Source organism: Salvelinus alpinus, chromosome 3 (genome assembly GCF_045679555.1).
Source record: "Salvelinus alpinus chromosome 3, SLU_Salpinus.1, whole genome shotgun sequence".
Lineage (NCBI taxonomy): Eukaryota > Metazoa > Chordata > Actinopteri > Salmoniformes > Salmonidae > Salvelinus > Salvelinus alpinus.
The window spans coordinates 41,866,220-41,883,609 of NC_092088.1; the positions used below are offsets into that span (position 1 = coordinate 41,866,220).

The 17,390-nt window shown below is 41.2% G+C and overlaps 2 protein-coding genes across 5 annotated transcripts in view; one reads left to right on the forward strand and one right to left on the reverse strand.

The window, feature by feature from the left end:
- Positions 1–1,054: 1,054 nt before the first annotated feature.
- On the reverse strand, positions 1,055–7,885 carry LOC139570729 (multiple coagulation factor deficiency protein 2 homolog). 3 transcript variants are annotated; one of them, XM_071392862.1, is made up of 4 exons: positions 7,738–7,885; positions 7,166–7,378; positions 4,451–4,610; positions 1,055–4,330 (listed from the first exon to the last, which is right to left on the reverse strand). In XM_071392862.1, the coding sequence occupies exons 2-4, from the start codon at positions 7,330–7,332 to the stop codon at positions 4,199–4,201; spliced, it is 459 nt and encodes a 152-aa protein (XP_071248963.1). In that variant the 5' UTR covers positions 7,333–7,378; positions 7,738–7,885; the 3' UTR covers positions 1,055–4,198. The 3 variants fall into 3 exon arrangements, with proteins under 3 accessions (XP_071248963.1, XP_071248965.1, XP_071248964.1); XM_071392864.1 differs by having other exon boundaries at positions 7,166–7,374; positions 7,738–7,837; XM_071392863.1 differs by having other exon boundaries at positions 7,166–7,401; positions 7,738–7,792.
- A 24-nt stretch (positions 7,886–7,909) lies between these two features.
- ttc7a (tetratricopeptide repeat domain 7A) overlaps positions 7,910–17,390 on the forward strand; it is a 72,924-nt gene continuing 63,443 nt past the window's right edge. The window contains exons 1-4 of one of the 2 annotated variants that reach the window (XM_071392861.1): positions 7,910–8,053; positions 9,694–9,892; positions 11,256–11,419; positions 11,802–11,970. In XM_071392861.1, coding sequence (XP_071248962.1) covers positions 7,997–8,053; positions 9,694–9,892; positions 11,256–11,419; positions 11,802–11,970 — 589 coding nt within the window. In that variant the 5' untranslated portion in view covers positions 7,910–7,996. Of the gene's footprint in view, positions 8,054–8,111; positions 8,248–9,693; positions 9,893–11,255; positions 11,420–11,801; positions 11,971–17,390 lie in introns of those variants that run through there. The other variant, XM_071392860.1, reaches the window with a different exon arrangement.

Consider the following 17,390-nt stretch of genomic DNA (forward strand, 5'->3'; position numbering starts at 1 on the left):
GTATAATAAAGAAACTCAGCCAGAATTTACAGTTTAATTCAAGTCAGACGGAATGCCTTTGCAGCATCCATTCAAAGTCCTCACACATTCAAACCATCCTCATCCCGACTACAGATGTGGGCAGCCCAGTCAGAAAAGTCCCATTTGACAGTATGGCCCTGGGCCTCAGCAGGTGTGGGAGAGCCTACCCACCCCCAGCGCGCAGGCGCTATCGCACCACCTTCAGTCACAAGCAGCTGGACCAGCTGGAGATGGTGTTTGGACAGAATCACTACCCCGACATCTACTGCCGTGAGGAACTAGCACGGCTCACCAAACTCACCAAACTCAATGAAGCACGCATACAGGTCATTGGGCCTAGGCCTATTTCTCAAGCAGTTAATTTACAAAAGGTTTTAAATTGACAAAAGACATACTTATCAATTATCCTATAAAATTGTAAAATCTCAAATTCAACCTACTTAAGACTTATTTATTTTATTTGACAGGTATGATTCCAAAATCGGCGTGCCAAATACCGCAGGCAGGAGCGTGCGTCTCAAAAGGTCTTGACAATGGGCATAATGACAGGGCACGGTGCACTGTTGGGCAGCATGTGTGTTCAGTCCACAGGGATGACCTGTCAGTACTACCCTCACTCCCTGGCTCACCATATCCCCTGGTTCCCATCTATGCTGCCCCAGGTGGTTACTCCCACCACACAGGCTCAACCAGCCAGTGTCACTGTCCTACAGTACCACAGTCCCACTACAGCCACAACCCCCCCGCCAGCATGAGGAGTGGTACAGCCCGCTACGGAACATTGGAGCCCCACCCAGCAACACCTGTGTATGATGTTACTTCCTGAAAGAAAAAATATAACATTTGTTTTTCTGCAATTTGTTTGATGTTATTAAATTCAAATTAGTACAATATCTAACAAATTTATAAGTGCTTAATTTAAGATCCCATTCAAACATAACCTATACCTCAGAGTGAACTGCACTAACATACTCAAAAAGGCCAGTGTGAATGCCACTTTGAAACATACTCAACATAAAACTACATCCGAGAATACTTCCATACGTGTTTATTAAAAGCATATTACACAGACAACACAGTTGCATCTGTCTACTAATCTTTTAACATTTTATAGCGTTCAATTACACATTTCTATTCAAATGAACTGAATTCACTGAACAACCAACACCGAATGACGAAAATAGAACTCTTTTGTAACAAATACTTTTTCAGTATTGGAAATGTTATACATGGGTTCAATATAGATCTGGGCCTTAGAACACAAGACCTGGTAACCTTCTAATGATCTGTAACTGTTTGAAAAGCAATGCATCTCATGAGGAGAGAAAAACATTCAAGTGTGGAGTACCTACGCATAACATTGTCACTTCAATAGGCAGCTAACATTTAGAGCAACACAACCATGCATTCTACTTATAGCACATCTGTCAAATTAAGTTATCCCTTGAGTAATGGCATCGCCCAGAGATCTCACAGTGCTGCAAGTCAAGTGAATCCAGTGACGAAGAAATCACAATGAGCAGTACAACACAGCTCCGGAATTACATTCAGATTCTGCTAATCTCAAGTATCAGCCCTGCTGTAAACTGTAAGTGGAGTTGAGCGTTCAGGTAGGCGGGTAACAGACCACGTTAGGGATGCATGTAGTGATCAGCAGAAAAAGTACTCATTTGTTATTGCCTGTGTTTGACCAGAACCAGGCCTGTACGGTGCGTGGCTTTTATGTTACCTGGGTCGCGTTCTGTACAAACAAATGGGAGAAAGTGTTTTGAAAACAAGAATGAGCATACTTATAGGACTAGCCGAGGTATTACTTCCTGTTTCGAAACAATGTCTTCCGTTTTGTTCCAACTGTAAGCAACACTGTTCATAGCGTGTTTCTGTGATCAGACAAATCCTCCAAACCTGCTTTGCCATTCCCACACTCTCATATTTACTCTGTGGTACATTATGCTGCTTCTGAGCCGTATAATTCCCACTATGAGTAACAGTAAAGGCCACACTTAAAGTTAAGGACCACAGGCAGTTGTCGTTAATGGCCTAATTTAGATATTTTGGTCCATAATCTTACAGAAAAACATCACTTAGGTAAATATTAGATTCCAACATGACTGAACTCATTTAGTTGTTAGCATACAGCAGACAAATTTGGCAGTTTCTGTAATAATAATATATATATCAGTTGAAGTTGGAAGTTTACATACACTTAGGTTGGAGTCATTAAAACTTGTTTTTCGACTCCTCCACAAATTTCTTGTTAACAAACTATAGTTTTGGCAAGTCGGTTAGGACATCTACTTTGTGCATGACACAAGTAATTTGTCCAACAATTGTTTACAGACAGATTATTTCACTATCATAATTCCAGTGGGTCAGAAGTTTACATACACTAAGTTGACTGTGCCTTTAAACAGCTTGGAAAATTCCAGAAAATTATGTCAAGGCTTTAGAAGCTTCTGATAGGCTAATTGACATAATTTGAGTCAATTGGAGGTGTACCTGTGGATGCATTTCAAGGCCTACCATCAAACTCACAGCCTCTTTGCTTGACATCATTCGAAAATCAAAAGAAATCAGCCAAGACCTCAGAAAAAAATTGTAGACCTCCACAAGTCGCTTCATCCTTGGGAGCAATTTCCAAACGCCTGAAGGTACCACGTTCATCTGTACAAACAATAGTACGCAAGTATAAACACCATGGGACCACGCAGCCACCATACCGCTCAGGAAGGAGACGCGTTCTGTCTCCTAGAGATGAACGTACATTGGTGCGAAAAGTGTAAATCAATCACAGAACAACAGCAAAGGACCTTGTGAAGATGCTGGAGGAAACAGGTACAAAAGTATCTATATCCACAGTAAAACGAGTCCTATATCGACGTAACTTGAAAGGCCGATCAGCAGGGAAGAAGCCACTGCTCCAAAACCGCCATAGAAAAGCCAGACTACGGTTTGCAACTGCACATGGGGACAAAGATTGTACTTTTTGGAGAAAGGTCCTCTGGTCTGATGAAACAAAAATAGAATTGTTTGGCCATAATAACCATCCTTATGTTTGGAGGAAAAAGGGGGAGGCTTGCAAGTCGAAGACCACCATCCCAACCGTGAAGCACGGGGGTGGCAGCATCATGTTGTGGGGGTGCTTTGATGCAGGAAGGACTGGTGCTCTTCACAAAATAGATGGCATCATGAGGCAGGAAAAGTATGTGGATATATTGAACATCTCAAGACATCAGTCAGGCAGTTAAAGCTTGGTCGAAAATGGGGCTTTCAAATAGACAATGACCCCAAGCATACTTCCGAAGTTGTGGCAAAATGGCTTAAGGACAACAAAGTCAAGGTATTGGAGTGGCCATCACAAAGCCCTGACCTCAATCCCATAGAAAATTTGTGAGCATAACTGAAAAAGCGTGTGCGAGTAAGGAGGCCTACAAACCTGACTCAGTTACACCAGCTCTGTCAGGAGGAATGGGCCAAAATTCACCCAACTTATTGTGGGAAGCTTGTGGAAGGCTACCCGACTCGTTTGACGTAAGTTAAACAATTTAAAGGCAATGCTACCAAATACTAATTGAGTGCATGTAAACTTCTGACCTACTGGGAATATGATGAAAGAAATAAAAGCTGAAATAAATCATTCTCTCTACTATTATTCTGACATTTCACATTCTTAAAATAAAGTGGTGATCCTAACTGACCTAAGACAGAGAATTTCTACTAGGATTAAATGTCAGGAATTGTGAAAAACGGAGTTTAAATGTATTTGGCTAAGGTGTATGTAAACTTCCGACTTCAACTGTATCTATCTCAGTGGTGATCTCAAGGGGGGTATTTTGGGTTAAAATTAGATAGAAAATATAATGGTCCTATATATTTTCAAATTACTGCCCTTTTGCTGGCCCGAAAATAGACTTTGACAAACCAATCGGTCAAAAAAAAATCTGTGCAGCCCTCCGTTGAATTTCAAACTCCCGATGTGGCCCTCGAGCCAAAAAGTTTGTCCCCTCCTGATATGCTGTCTGGATGGATAAAGGTGATAGTGATAGCACCACAGAGAGCGTGAGACATGTACACTGGCACAGGTAAATAAACAAGAGATTTTGCTTTGAGATGGAAAGTGACGTGGTTATGTGGAGTGCACTGAGAGAGATCCCAGCAGTGAGGCAGCGTCTCTCCTCTACTCCAGGGACTTGGCAAACTCGGCGTAGTCTATGTACCCATCGTTGTTTTTGTCATCGTCCCTTAGAACGTCATCTATAAGGCTTATGAGGTCTTCCTCTTTCATAGGCTGGCTTTCCTCTCCTCTTTCCTGCAGAAAGGTGGAAAACGCATATACTGTACATGAGTGTGTGTACATACAGTAGGTGAATAAAATGCATTACAGTATGTGGCATCATTGGCTGTTGATATCATTTGCAATTACACAAACCTCTTTGTGTACATGAGTGATGGCTGTGGCCAACTCCAGCCCATCCAGTAAGTTGTTGCCATCATAGTCATGCATCTTAAAGTAGTGCAACTGCAGCTCCTGCGGCAACATATCCGACTCAGGCTTGTCAATCACACCTTCCAGATGCTCCATGATGTGTCTATACAGACAGGACATAGAAGAGACACTGGTCAGTGCATTAACCAAGTATATACTGTCAGCCAAGTTAAAGCTTTAATTCAAGCGTCTGGGAGACTTAGGCTGAGAGACTGTTTGGGTTCGGTGCCGTAGTGAGATGTTTGGACAATATACACCAAGTATGTGAACACCTGCTCGTCAAACATCGCATTCCAAAATCATCGGCATTAATATGAAGTTGGTCCACCCTTTGCTGCTGTAACAGCCTCCACTTTTCTGGAAAGGCTTTCCACTAGATGTTGGAACCTTGCTGCGGGGATTTGCTTCCATTAAGCCACAAGAGTATTAGTGAAGTCGGACACTGGATGTTGGGCAATTAGGCCATGGCTCGCAGTCTGTGTTCCAATTCATCCCAAAAGTGTTCGATGGGGTTGAGGTCAGGGCTCTGTGGGGGCCAGTCAAGTTCTTCCACACTGATCTCGACAAACCGTTTCTGTATGGACCTCGCTTTGTGCACAGGTGCATTGTCATGCTGAAACAGGAAACAGGAAACTGTTGCCACAAAGTTGGAAGCACAGAATCGTCTAGAATGTCATTGTATGCGTGGCATTGTGATCTTAGGCTTGTGTGCAGCTGCTCGGCCATGGAAACCCATTTCATGAAGCTCCCAATGAACAGTTATTGTGCGGACGTTGCTTCCAGAGGCAGTTTGGAACTCGGTCGAGTTTTGCAACCGAGGACAGAGGATTTTTACGTGCTACGCGCTTCAGCACTCGGTGATCCCATTCTGTGAGCTCGTGTGGCCTACCACTTCGCTGCTGTTGCCCTAGACCTTTCTACTTCAGAATAACAGCACTTACAGTTGACCGGGGCAGCTCTAGCAGGGCAGAAATTTGACGAACTGACTTGTTGGAAAGGTGCCATCCTATGACGGTGCAACGTTGAAAGTCACTGAGCTCTTCAGTACGGGCCAGTCTACTGCCAATGTTTGTCAATGGAGATTTCATGGCTGTGTGCTCGATTTTATACGCCTGTCAGGAACGGGTGTGACTGAAAAAGCCGAACCCACAAATTTGAAGGGGTGTCCAAAAACGTTTGGATATATATACATATATAATAAACGCAACTTGTAAAGTGTTGGTCCCATGTTTCATGAGCTGAAATAAAAGATCCCAGAAATGTTCCATACGCACACAAAAAACATATTTCTCAAAAATGTTGTGCACAAATTTGTGTACATCCCTGTTACATGCCAAGATAATCCATCCACCTGACCAGTGGAAGCTGATTAAACGGCATGATCATTACACAGATGCAACTTGTGCTGGGGACAATAAAAAGCCACTCTAAAAATGTGCAGTTTTGTCCCACAACTCAATGCACAGATGTCTCATGTTTTGAGGGAGCATGTAATTGGCTTCGTGACTGCAGGAATGTCCACTAGAGCTTTTGCCAGATAATTGAATGTTAATTTCTCTAGCATTGTTTTAGAGATTTTGGCAGTGACTCCAACCGGCCTCACAACCGCAGACCACGTGTATGGCGTCGTGTGGGCGGACGGTTTGATGATGTCAACATTGTGAACAGAGTGCACCATTGTGGCGGTGGGGTTATATTTTTGTTCAGTGTAATATATATATACACACACACACACACACACACACACACACACACACACACACACACACACACACACACACACACACACACACACACACACACACACACACACACACACACACACACACACACACACACACACACACACACACACACAGAGTGAACAAAACATTAGGAACACCTTCCTAATATAGAGTTGCACACCCTTTTGCTCTCAGAATAGCCTCAATTCGTCAGGGCATGGAGTATAAAGTGTTGAAAGTGTTCCACAGGGACACTGGATGCTTAGTTGTGTCAAGTTGGGAAAGGGGCTACATAGTCAGTTGTACAACTGAATGCATTCAACTGAAATGTGTCTTCCACACTTAACCCAACCCCTCTGAGTCAGAGAGGTGCAGGGGGCTACCTTAATCGACATTGTCGGTGCCCGGTTAACTGCCTTGCTTAAGGGCAGAACAACAGCTTTTACCTCGTCAGCTCGGGGATTCGATCCAGCAACCTTTCGGTTACTGGCCAGACGCTCCTACCCACCAGGCTACCTGCCGCTGGATGTCCTTTGGGTGGTGGACCATTCTTGACACACACTGTAAACTGTTGAGTGTTAACCTGTCTCCTCCCCTTCATCTACACTGATTGAAGTGGATTTAACAAGTGACATTGATACGTGAGCAATCATAGACTGACCAGGTGAAAGCTATGTCATGGAAAGAGCAGGTGTTCCTACTGTTTTGTAAACAGAATTTGGCTCCTAACTTTCTTTTGGCAGGCAATAGTATTGCACATTTTTCTACCCATTCACAATTACGTGGCCTGTTCTTTAGACACAGAATGGAAGAAAATGCTCAGAAACAGAGAGAAAAAGGAAGGTACAATCTGTCCAATAAGAAATGTTTGCTTTTGTTCTGTTGCAAAGCATTTTGGACCGGTGTACTCTAATGAACACGACCCAGTACTCACTCTCTGTCATGGACCATGTTCTTGTCCAGGTGCATGTTTGGATGGTGAACCTCCGGTGGGTGTTCTTGGGCTGCCTGCTCATGCGAACAGACAGACAGCAGAAAGCAGGAGACCAGGAGTAGCCAGCCCCACACAACGCTCCTCCTGCCACTTACTCTTAACACCATTCTGGGCTGTACAGTAACTACACAGACAGCCAGAAAGAGCAGCTAGCTGAGAGAGAAAGAGAGCTCCATCTATGAACCCATATGTACATTTTTGGAAACACATAAATAGCAGAAGAATGAGAAGATTAATCAAATGGAATTGCATTCTTTGCAGGCAATAGGCCTAATTGTTTTCAGTGATATGTTATTACATGTATAGTTCGGGATGCAAACTAACTAGTGATGTTGTAGACACAGACACATTGCTGACTACCGTTAGTTATACTAGCAGAGTGCACCTTTAGACAAATCTATCAGGTTTTCAAGAACATCCGTTAGTTTAGCAAGATAATCAATACGGTGATAACAAGCCCTCCATAATGAACTGGATCTTCAGCGATATTAATTATCAAAATGCATACTCACCAGCTGAAAAACAGACTTGGAACCGTTCGCTTCAGCTATTTTTATTTTAACTATCTTCACCCTTTTTGGGCATTGCTGTGAGCCGTAGTCACCTTTCAACCCATGGACACGACAGCTAAATTCTGATTGGATATCGGCATATTGCGTCAGAGATTTGAAGGCGTGCAATAGTCTAACCAGACACCTGTCAGTGTCCAAAACACGAACATGAATGTAGTTGTTTCGTTGAATTTGAGAAGTAAACACATCTGACAAGCAAATGTCAACCTTTCATAGGGAAAATGAAGCCGCCAAATTTATTTTCCGAAGATTTGAGGTTGGATTAGATATAGAAAACTGTCCTGTGATAGCTTGTAGTCGTAGGTAATGCACTTGACCTAAACACTAGTTTGCTGTGTGTAGCTAGTCAAGTGCCTCGAACTGTCGTTTTGTAATGCTTTTGTGAAAGACGATTTAGCAGCCGTCCTGTGAAACTATGGTTGCTAAAATGTGTTCTGCCACCATGTCAAGGTATATGAAATAATGTTTTCTATTCTTAACAAATGGTCGATAAAATAATAATTCCCATATAGTGTATACATATATTTTTTTGTAATATTTTTTAAAACTCAAATAGTGTATGTTGTAACATTCAATGGACTTTACTGTACGACCACCATTGGACTGCTGAATCTGTTCGTTCCGCCCCTTACTCACAAATAAGGCATGCGTCAATTAAATGTATACATTTTTGTATCCAGTTTGTGTAACATGTAAAGTGTTACATTCTTGCCAATGGATTTGCAACAGGTGTACGCCTCGATCACACATACAGTGTTACTGTGCAAAATGGCACGCAGCATCATCTGGATATGTGTGCAACAAAAATTCACCTTCTGCTATAATTTCTGTCAAGCCGTCTACGGATACAATTTGATGCATATATTCGATAAATCCAATGTTTGTACCACTCAGAACGCACTGCAACTGGCTCTGCAACGCAATGTTTCAAAGCAAACGCAGCGTTCCATTGGAAATGAATGGACTTCTGGTACCAAAACGCAAAAAAAATGTCGGTGTGATCGAGGCGTATTTTGTCAGTCACGCGTTACGGTGCAGTGCTGAATTGTCTGAGCAGACCATATGGCAGATGTCAATTTAGCTACCTTTAGTCCCAAATCCTGAAGTCGGTCAATTAAAATAGTTGATAACTGACATTTTAAATACAGTAGCCTACTTGGGATTTATTGAGGGATTGGACATACACTGCGGTAAAATCATGAATAATAATTTGCCACCTGTGTGTCTCAGATCCACAGTTTGAATGTTACTGTTTTATCTATACACTCTGCACTCTGGTAGGCTATTAGCGTTAATCCCAGTAGGCTAATTGATCTAGTTAGGGAAAGCTTTCGGAGGAAAATCTAGGACGGGTTATCTAGGACAAAATGCACTTCAATACAAACGCCTTACAGTGGCATATATGATAGCAAATGGTTTGTAGCGTAAATAGGCTAAAGAAAATAAGAAGGGAAAAAAACAGAATACTTCGAGAAGCATTATTGTTTCCTAAAATCTTTGCGCTGTGTTGGCCTATTTTATGCTAAATAAATACAAGCATAATAGGGTAGAGTCGACTACAAGGAGTTATAATATATCTACTGGCTATATAATAAGCTAATTCATTGAATAGATAGTTATTATGAAATATATACAAATCTGAGTCTACGAAAGTAAAAATTAAAAATTACACAATGGGTATACACACATCTTCCTATCTCATCCTCAAACTGAAAGCACCTGTACAATATTATCTTGAGTTTGTTTAAAAGTCATTTTCTTTGTGTGTGCTATTTAAGAATACACTGTGGTTAAATATTATTTTGACATGTCCACCAATAATGTGTATAAGGGAAGGTAGGGCAGCAGCACATGCTCATAGATTACATTACACTTTTTTCATGTTCTGTTTATCAGTCCGCAGTTACTCCCCGGGTATCAGGGGAGTACGGTCACCGAGACAGATCGGGATCTAGAGCGGGCATGGCAACCAGCAGGGTCTCCTTCTCGCAATACCGTCTGGAAGCGGAGATCGACCGCTACAGAGCAGAGTGCCAGTGGGACAAGATACCCCCTATCGTAGAGCAACTAGTGGCCGCACGATTTCACGAAGACGGTGAGTGCTGGCGACTGACTACCTGTTGGATTTTTGTATAGGTTAGTTTTTTCTCAGTAAGTTTTTGTCACATGTCCGGACAGGGATGGCAATAGTTCCGCATGCGTTGGACTTGGTACTCTGCAAGTAAGCTCAATGTCATTCCCCTACTCTGCAAACAATGAACAACTTTACTGCAGTTAAGGCGTATCTAAAGCTGTTCGTTGTCTACATCAATACCATACACTTCTCAATGGACAATGTTCAAAACACAGAACATATTGTAATGAACATGTATTAACTGATTGTCACTATCACTGTAATTCTTTGTCCTTTTTTATTATTTTCAATGTATGTAAGCCTATATATTCAAACACACCACTCAAACACTCAGTAGGTAGGCTAATGTAGCTACTTACCTCACCTGGCTAAAATAAACATGGGGTAAGGTGACATGGCTCATGACCTTGCTGCATGCCACTGTTATTGTGTCAATAACCAAATATATTATTGGCTGGATGGAGTGCCCACTGCCCACCTGAAACTGTTTTCAACATGCTTGCAAGTGTACAGAACTCTTAATGTGTTATTCTAGACTAAAGTGTGTAGAATTCAAGTCATCCCTAGCTGGTCTGCTGTTAAAGTCTGTCTTGACAGTGACAGTTTGCCCTCTGTCTTGACACTGTCCCTAGTTGTTGCAATTCAAGACAATGGTGAAATCACAAGCAGTCTCTGACCAGGAAGTTTTGAGATTACAACGGTGTGTTGAAAATAATGTCACTTTATCCACATGCTATGTGGAGGATTTGTTCCTCTCCTGAATAATTCATAGAAGTTATGCACCACATTAACACACCCTGTGAAACTGATTTGTAACACATTGCTGTTATACTGTAGTTAATGTTTTATAGAGCAGAATGATTTGTTTTATGTGTTTAGACACCATACTATATGTCTCATTATACATTCTGCAGCCCCGATCCTCCATTTCAGTGATTAACCTTGAATGGGACAGTCTCATAAACATGATGGGCTACAGTATGTCAGAGATGCCAGAACATAAACACCAGTCACAGACTTGGCGTCAGAACACACCACCAGAGACGGGAGAGGAGTGAGAGCTGGACCAAACAGGAAGCCCTAATCCAGAATGTGTTTACAAGTGACTTTTATTGCCATCCAGTGACTATAGTTTTAGACACCACTGGTGTTTTTTCCCCCTTCTCTCTGGGGCTTGTGGGAAATTATGCTATGATGGACTGGGCTGGGTTTATTTTGGCTTCCAAAGTTTCTGACCCCTGACCTTGAACTTCCACTCTGCACTCAGTCAACTTAACCTTCCACTACTCTGAATTCTGTCCCAATTCCCTCTGCCCTTCTCCAGATGACTACGGGATGCTGTTATTGGCCGAGGCCCTTCTGGAGGAGTGTCTACATGACAACCTGAGTCTTTTACGCAATGCCACTCCTTTGACGGACATCAACCAGCCCAAACTGTCCCGGTCCAAGGGCTACCTCAACTCCATCCTGAGCAGGGGACGGCTGGTGGTCAGTCTGAGCATCTCCCCTTTGTGTCACCTCCTTCTACACCTCACTTCCTCCGATTCTATCTCGTTAACTTATCTCACCAAGTTTCCAATTAGTCTATTCTTTTCACATTTACCTGTTTTCTCTGTCACTCTTCACTTAGTCTCTCGTAACAGTCTTAACAATAAAATGATGGTATTGGCTGCCTTCCCTTTTTTACTTACCTGTTTGTCATTGTGTCAAAAACTCACAGCCCTTGTGTCATGTCGTGTCTGTCGTGTCTGTCGTGTCTGTCGTGTCTGTCTGTCGTGTCGTGTCTGTCTGTCTGTCTGTCTGTCTGTCTGTCTGTCTGTCTGTCTGTCTGTCTGTCTGTCTGTCTGTCTGTCTGTCTGTCCCCACACAGCCCAGGCACCTGAACGAGGCTCTTCTCCTGATGGCCAAAATACACTATGTCCAGGGCTGTTACCATGACGCACAGGGCATGTGTGCAAGGGTGGGTATAGACGAGCTGACGGGGGATGAGCAGCCCCTCTACCACCTGCGTCTGCTCGCAGAGGCCTTTGTCATCAAAGGTACCAATCCTTTCATAGGCAGATACTGGGTGATATGGAATATGGAAAACACATGATGTTTGACCTGTCTGGTATTTGTTCAGTAGACAGACTAAACATTCTGTGTGACCTGAGATTTTTACTTGATTATGACCTATGCTAAATGGATATTCAATGCGCAAAGTAAACAAATGACCAGGGCCCGTTTTCATCAAGCATCTATTCATTATAATCCAAACATCGAAACTGATCCTAGATCAAAACTCCTACTCTGAGACGCTATTTGAATACGAGCCCAGAGCTACAAATGATGATTTCTATCAGGTATCCTCTGGTTTTAGTCTCCATCTGTACAGTGTTATGATTACATGGAGCTCAGATATGATTTGCATACTGGCATTACTGCCTTTCCGATGAACTAGACAAAGAGACAGCCAAAGCCTGTAGACTGGCACGTTTCCCTGAAAAACACTCAAGTTGAACAGCACTGTGCATAAATGTACCTAATGATCTAGTTCCTAATCTCCCATGGCAGGAGTTATTATAGGCCTGTGATGACTATAACCTTGTATGGGTTTAGAAGTGGCCCGTTCTAGGCTGTATGAATACAATCATTAGAATGAAATGCGACTGGGAAACGTCTGTTTGATTGGAGAGATCAGTATCTCCATACACCCCGGGTATGTTTATATGAATGTAGATCAGTATCTCCATACCCCAGGTATGTTTATATGAATGTAGATCAGTATCTCCATACCCCAGGTATGTTTATATGAATGTAGATCAGTATCTCCATACCCCAGGTATGTTTATATGAATATAGATCAGTATCTCCATACCCCAGGTATGTTTATATGAATATAGATCAGTATCTCCATACCCCAGGTATGTTTATATGAATATAGATCAGTATCTCCATACCCCAGGTATGTTTCTATGAATATAGATCAGTGTTTCCATACCCCAGGTATGTTTCTATGAATATAGATCAGTATCTCCATACCCCAGGTATGTTTATATGAATGTAGATCAGTATCTCCATACCCCAGGTATGTTTCTATGAATATAGATCAGTATCTCCATACCCCAGGTATGTTTATATGAATGTAGATCAGTGTCTCCATACCCCAGGTATGTTTATGTGAATATAGATCAGTATCTCCATACCCCAGGTATGTTTCTATGAATATAGATCAGTATCTCCATACCCCAGGTATGTTTATATGAATGTAGATCAGTGTCTCCATACCCCAGGTATGTTTCTATGAATATAGATCAGTATCTCCATACCCCAGGTATGTTTATGTGAATGTAGATCAGTGTCTCCATACCCCAGGTATGTTTATGTGAATATAGATCAGTATCTCCATACCCCAGGTATGTTTATATGAATGTAGATCAGTGTCTCCATACCCCAGGTATGTTTATATGAATATAGATCAGTATCTCCATACCCCAGGTATGTTTATATGAATGTAGATCAGTGTCTCCATACCCCAGGTATGTTTATGTGAATATAGATCAGTATCTCCATACCCCAGGTATGTTTATATGAATATAGATCAGTATCTCCATACCCCAGGTATGTTTATATGAATATAGATCAGTATCTCCATACCCCAGGTATGTTTATATGAATATAGATCAGTATCTCCATACCCCAGGTATGTTTATATGAATATAGATCAGTATCTCCATACCCCAGGTATGTTTATATGAATATAGATCAGTGTTTCCATACCCTAGGTATGTTTATGTGAATATAGATCAGTATCTCCATACCCCAGGTATGTTTATATGAATATAGATAAGTTTCTCCATACCCCAGGTATGTTTATATGAATATAGATCAGTATCTCCATACCCCAGGTATGCTTATATGAATGTAGATCAGTGTGTCCATACCCCATGTATGTTTTTATGAATATAGATCAGTTTCTCCATACCCCAGGTATGTTTTTATGAATATAAATCAGTGTCTCCATACCCCAGGTATGTTTATATGACTGTAGATCAGTGTCTCCATACCCCAGGTGTGTTTATATGAATGTAGATCAGTCTCTCCATACCCCAGGTATGTTTATATGAATATAGATCAGTGTCTCCATGCCCCAGGTATGTTTATATGACTGTAGATCAGTGTCTCCATACCCCAGGTGTGTTTATATGAATGTAGATCAGTCTCTCCATACCCCAGGTATGTTTATATGAATATAGATCAGTGTCTCCATGCCCCAGGTATGTTTATATGACTGTAGATCAGTGTCTCCATACCCCAGGTGTGTTTATATGACTGTAGATCAGTGTCTCCATACCCCAGGTGTGTTTATATGAATATAGATCAGTGTCTCCATGCCCCAGGTATGTTTATATGACTGTAGATCAGTGTCTCCATACCCCAGGTGTGTTTATATGAATATAGATCAGTATCTCCATACCCCAGGTGTGTTTATATGAATGTAGATCAGTGTCTCCATACCCCAGGTATGTTTATATGACTGTAGATCAGTGTCTCCATACCCCAGGTATGTTTATATGAATATAGATCAGTGTCTCCATATCCCAGGTATGTTTATATGACTGTAGATCAGTGTCTCCATACCCCAGGTGTGTTTATATGACTGTAGATCAGTGTCTCCATACCCCAGGTATGTTTATATGACTGTAGATCAGTGTCTCCATACCCCAGGTATGTTTATATGAATATAGATCAGTGTCTCCATGCCCCAGGTATGTTTATATGACTGTAGATCAGTGTCTCCATACCCCAGGTATGTTTATATGAATGTAGATCAGTGTCTCCATACCCCAGGTATGTTTATATGACTGTAGATCAGTGTCTCCATACCCCAGGTATGTTTATATGAATATAGATCAGTATCTCCATACCCCAGGTATGTTTATATGAATATAGATCAGTGTCTCCATACCCCAGGTATGTTTATATGAATATAGATCAGTATCTCCATACCCCAGGTGTGTTTATATGAATATAGATCAGTGTCTCCATACCCCAGGTATGTTTATATGAATATAGACCAGTGTCTCCATGCCCCAGGTATGTTTATATGAATGTAGATCAGTATCTCCATACCCCAGGTGTATTTTTATGAATATAGATCAGTGTTTCCATACCCCAGGTATGTTTATATGAATGTAGATCAGTATATCCATTCCCCAGTTATGTTTATATGAATATAGATCATTGTCTCCATACCCCAGGTATGTTTATATGAATGTAGATCAGTGTCTCCATACCCCAGGTATGCTTATATGAATGTAGATCAGTGTCTCCATACCCCAGGTATGTTTATATGAATATAGATCAGTATCTCCATACCCCAGGTATGTTTATATGAATATAGATCAGTGTCTCCATACCCCAGGTATGTTTATATGAATGTAGATCAGTATCTCCATACCCCAGGTGTATTTTTATGAATATAGATCAGTGTTACCATACCCCAGGTATGTTTATATGAATGTAGATCAGTGTCTCCATACCCCAGGTATGTTTATATGAATATAGATCAGTATCTCCATACCCCAGGTATGTTTATATGAATGTAGATCAGTGTCTCCATACCCCAGGTATGTTTATATGAATGTAGATCAGTGTTTCCATGCCCCAGGTATGTTTATATGACTGTAGATCAGTGTCTCCATACCCCAGGTGTGTTTATATGACTGTAGATCAGTGTCTCCATACCCCAGGTGTGTTTATATGAATGTAGATCAGTATATCCATTCCCCAGGTATGTTTATATGACTGTAGATCAGTGTCTCCATACCCCATGTATGTTTATATGAATATAGATCAGTATCTCCATACCCCAGGTATGTTTATATGAATATAGATCAGTGTCTCCATACCCCAGGTATGTTTATATGAATGTAGATCAGTGTCTCCATACCCCAGGTATGTTTATATGAATATAGATCAGTGTCTCCATACCCCAGGTATGTTTTATATGAATATAGATCAGTGTCTCCATACCCCAGGTATGTTTATATGAATGTAGATCAGTGTCTCCATACCCCAGGTATGTTTATATGAATATAGATCAGTGTCTCCATACCCCAGGTATGTTTATATGAATATAGATCAGTATCTCCATACCCCAGGTATGTTTATATGAATATAGATCAGTGTCTCCATACCCCAGGTATGTTTATATGAATGTAGATCAGTATCTCCATACCCCAGGTGTATTTTTATGAATATAGATCAGTGTTACCATACCCCAGGTATGTTTATATGAATGTAGATCAGTGTCTCCATACCCCAGGTATGTTTATATGAATATAGATCAGTATCTCCATACCCCAGGTATGTTTATATGAATGTAGATCAGTGTTTCCATACCCCAGGTGTATTTTTATGAATATAGATCAGTGTTACCATACCCCAGGTATGTTTATATGAATGTAGATCAGTGTCTCCATACCCCAGGTATGTTTATATGAATATAGATCAGTATCTCCATACCCCAGGTATGTTTATATGACTGTAGATCAGTGTCTCCATGCCCCAGGTGTGTTTATATGACTGTAGATCAGTGTCTCCATACCCCAGGTGTGTTTAAACTAATGTAGATCAGTATATCCATTCCCAAGGTATGTTTATATGAATATAGATCAGTGTTTCCATACCCCAGGTATGTTTATATGAATGTAGATCAGTATCTCCATACCCCAGGTATGTTTATATGAATATAGATCAGTTTCTCCATACCCCAGGTATGTTTAAACTAATGTAGATCAGTATATCCATTCCCAAGGTATGTTTATATGAATATAGATCAGTGTTTCCATACCCCAGGTATGTTTATATGAATGTAGATCAGTATCTCCATACCCCAGGTATGTTTATATGAATATAGATCAGTTTCTCCATACCCCAGGTATGTTTATATGAATATAGATCAGTATCTCCATACCCCAGGTATGTTTCTATGAATATAGATCAGTATCTCCATACCCCAGGTATGTTTATATGACTGTAGATCAGTGTCTCCATACCCCAGGTGTGTTTATATGAATGTAGATCAGTCTCTCCATACCCCAGGTATGTTTATATGAATATAGATCAGTGTCTCCATGCCCCAGGTATGTTTATATGACTGTAGATCAGTATCTCCATACCCCAGGTATGTTTATATGAATATAGATCAGTGTCTCCATGCCCCAGGTGTGTTTATATGACTGTAGATCAGTGTCTCCATACCCCAGGTGTGTTTATATGAATGTAGATCAGTGTCTCCATACCCCAGGTATGTTTATATGACTGTAGATCAGTGTGTCCATACCCCAGGTATGTTTATATGAATATAGATCAGTGTCTCCATGCCCCAGGTATGTTTATATGACTGTAGATCAGTGTCTCCATACCCCAGGTGTGTTTATATGACTGTAGATCAGTGTCTCCATACCCCAGGTGT

Excerpts from the sequence above, each read along its gene's own strand:
- LOC139570729 (XM_071392862.1), bottom strand. The coding sequence starts at position 7,332 with ATGGTGTTAAGAGTAAGTGGCAGGAGGAGCGTTGTGTGGGGCTGGCTA. Across the intron at positions 4,611-7,165 it reads AACATGGTCCATGACAGAGA|ACACATCATGGAGCATCTGG; the intron begins GTGAGTACTGGG and ends CTGTCTGTATAG. Across the intron at positions 4,331-4,450 it reads TCACTCATGTACACAAAGAG|GAAAGAGGAGAGGAAAGCCA; the intron begins GTTTGTGTAATT and ends ACCTTTCTGCAG.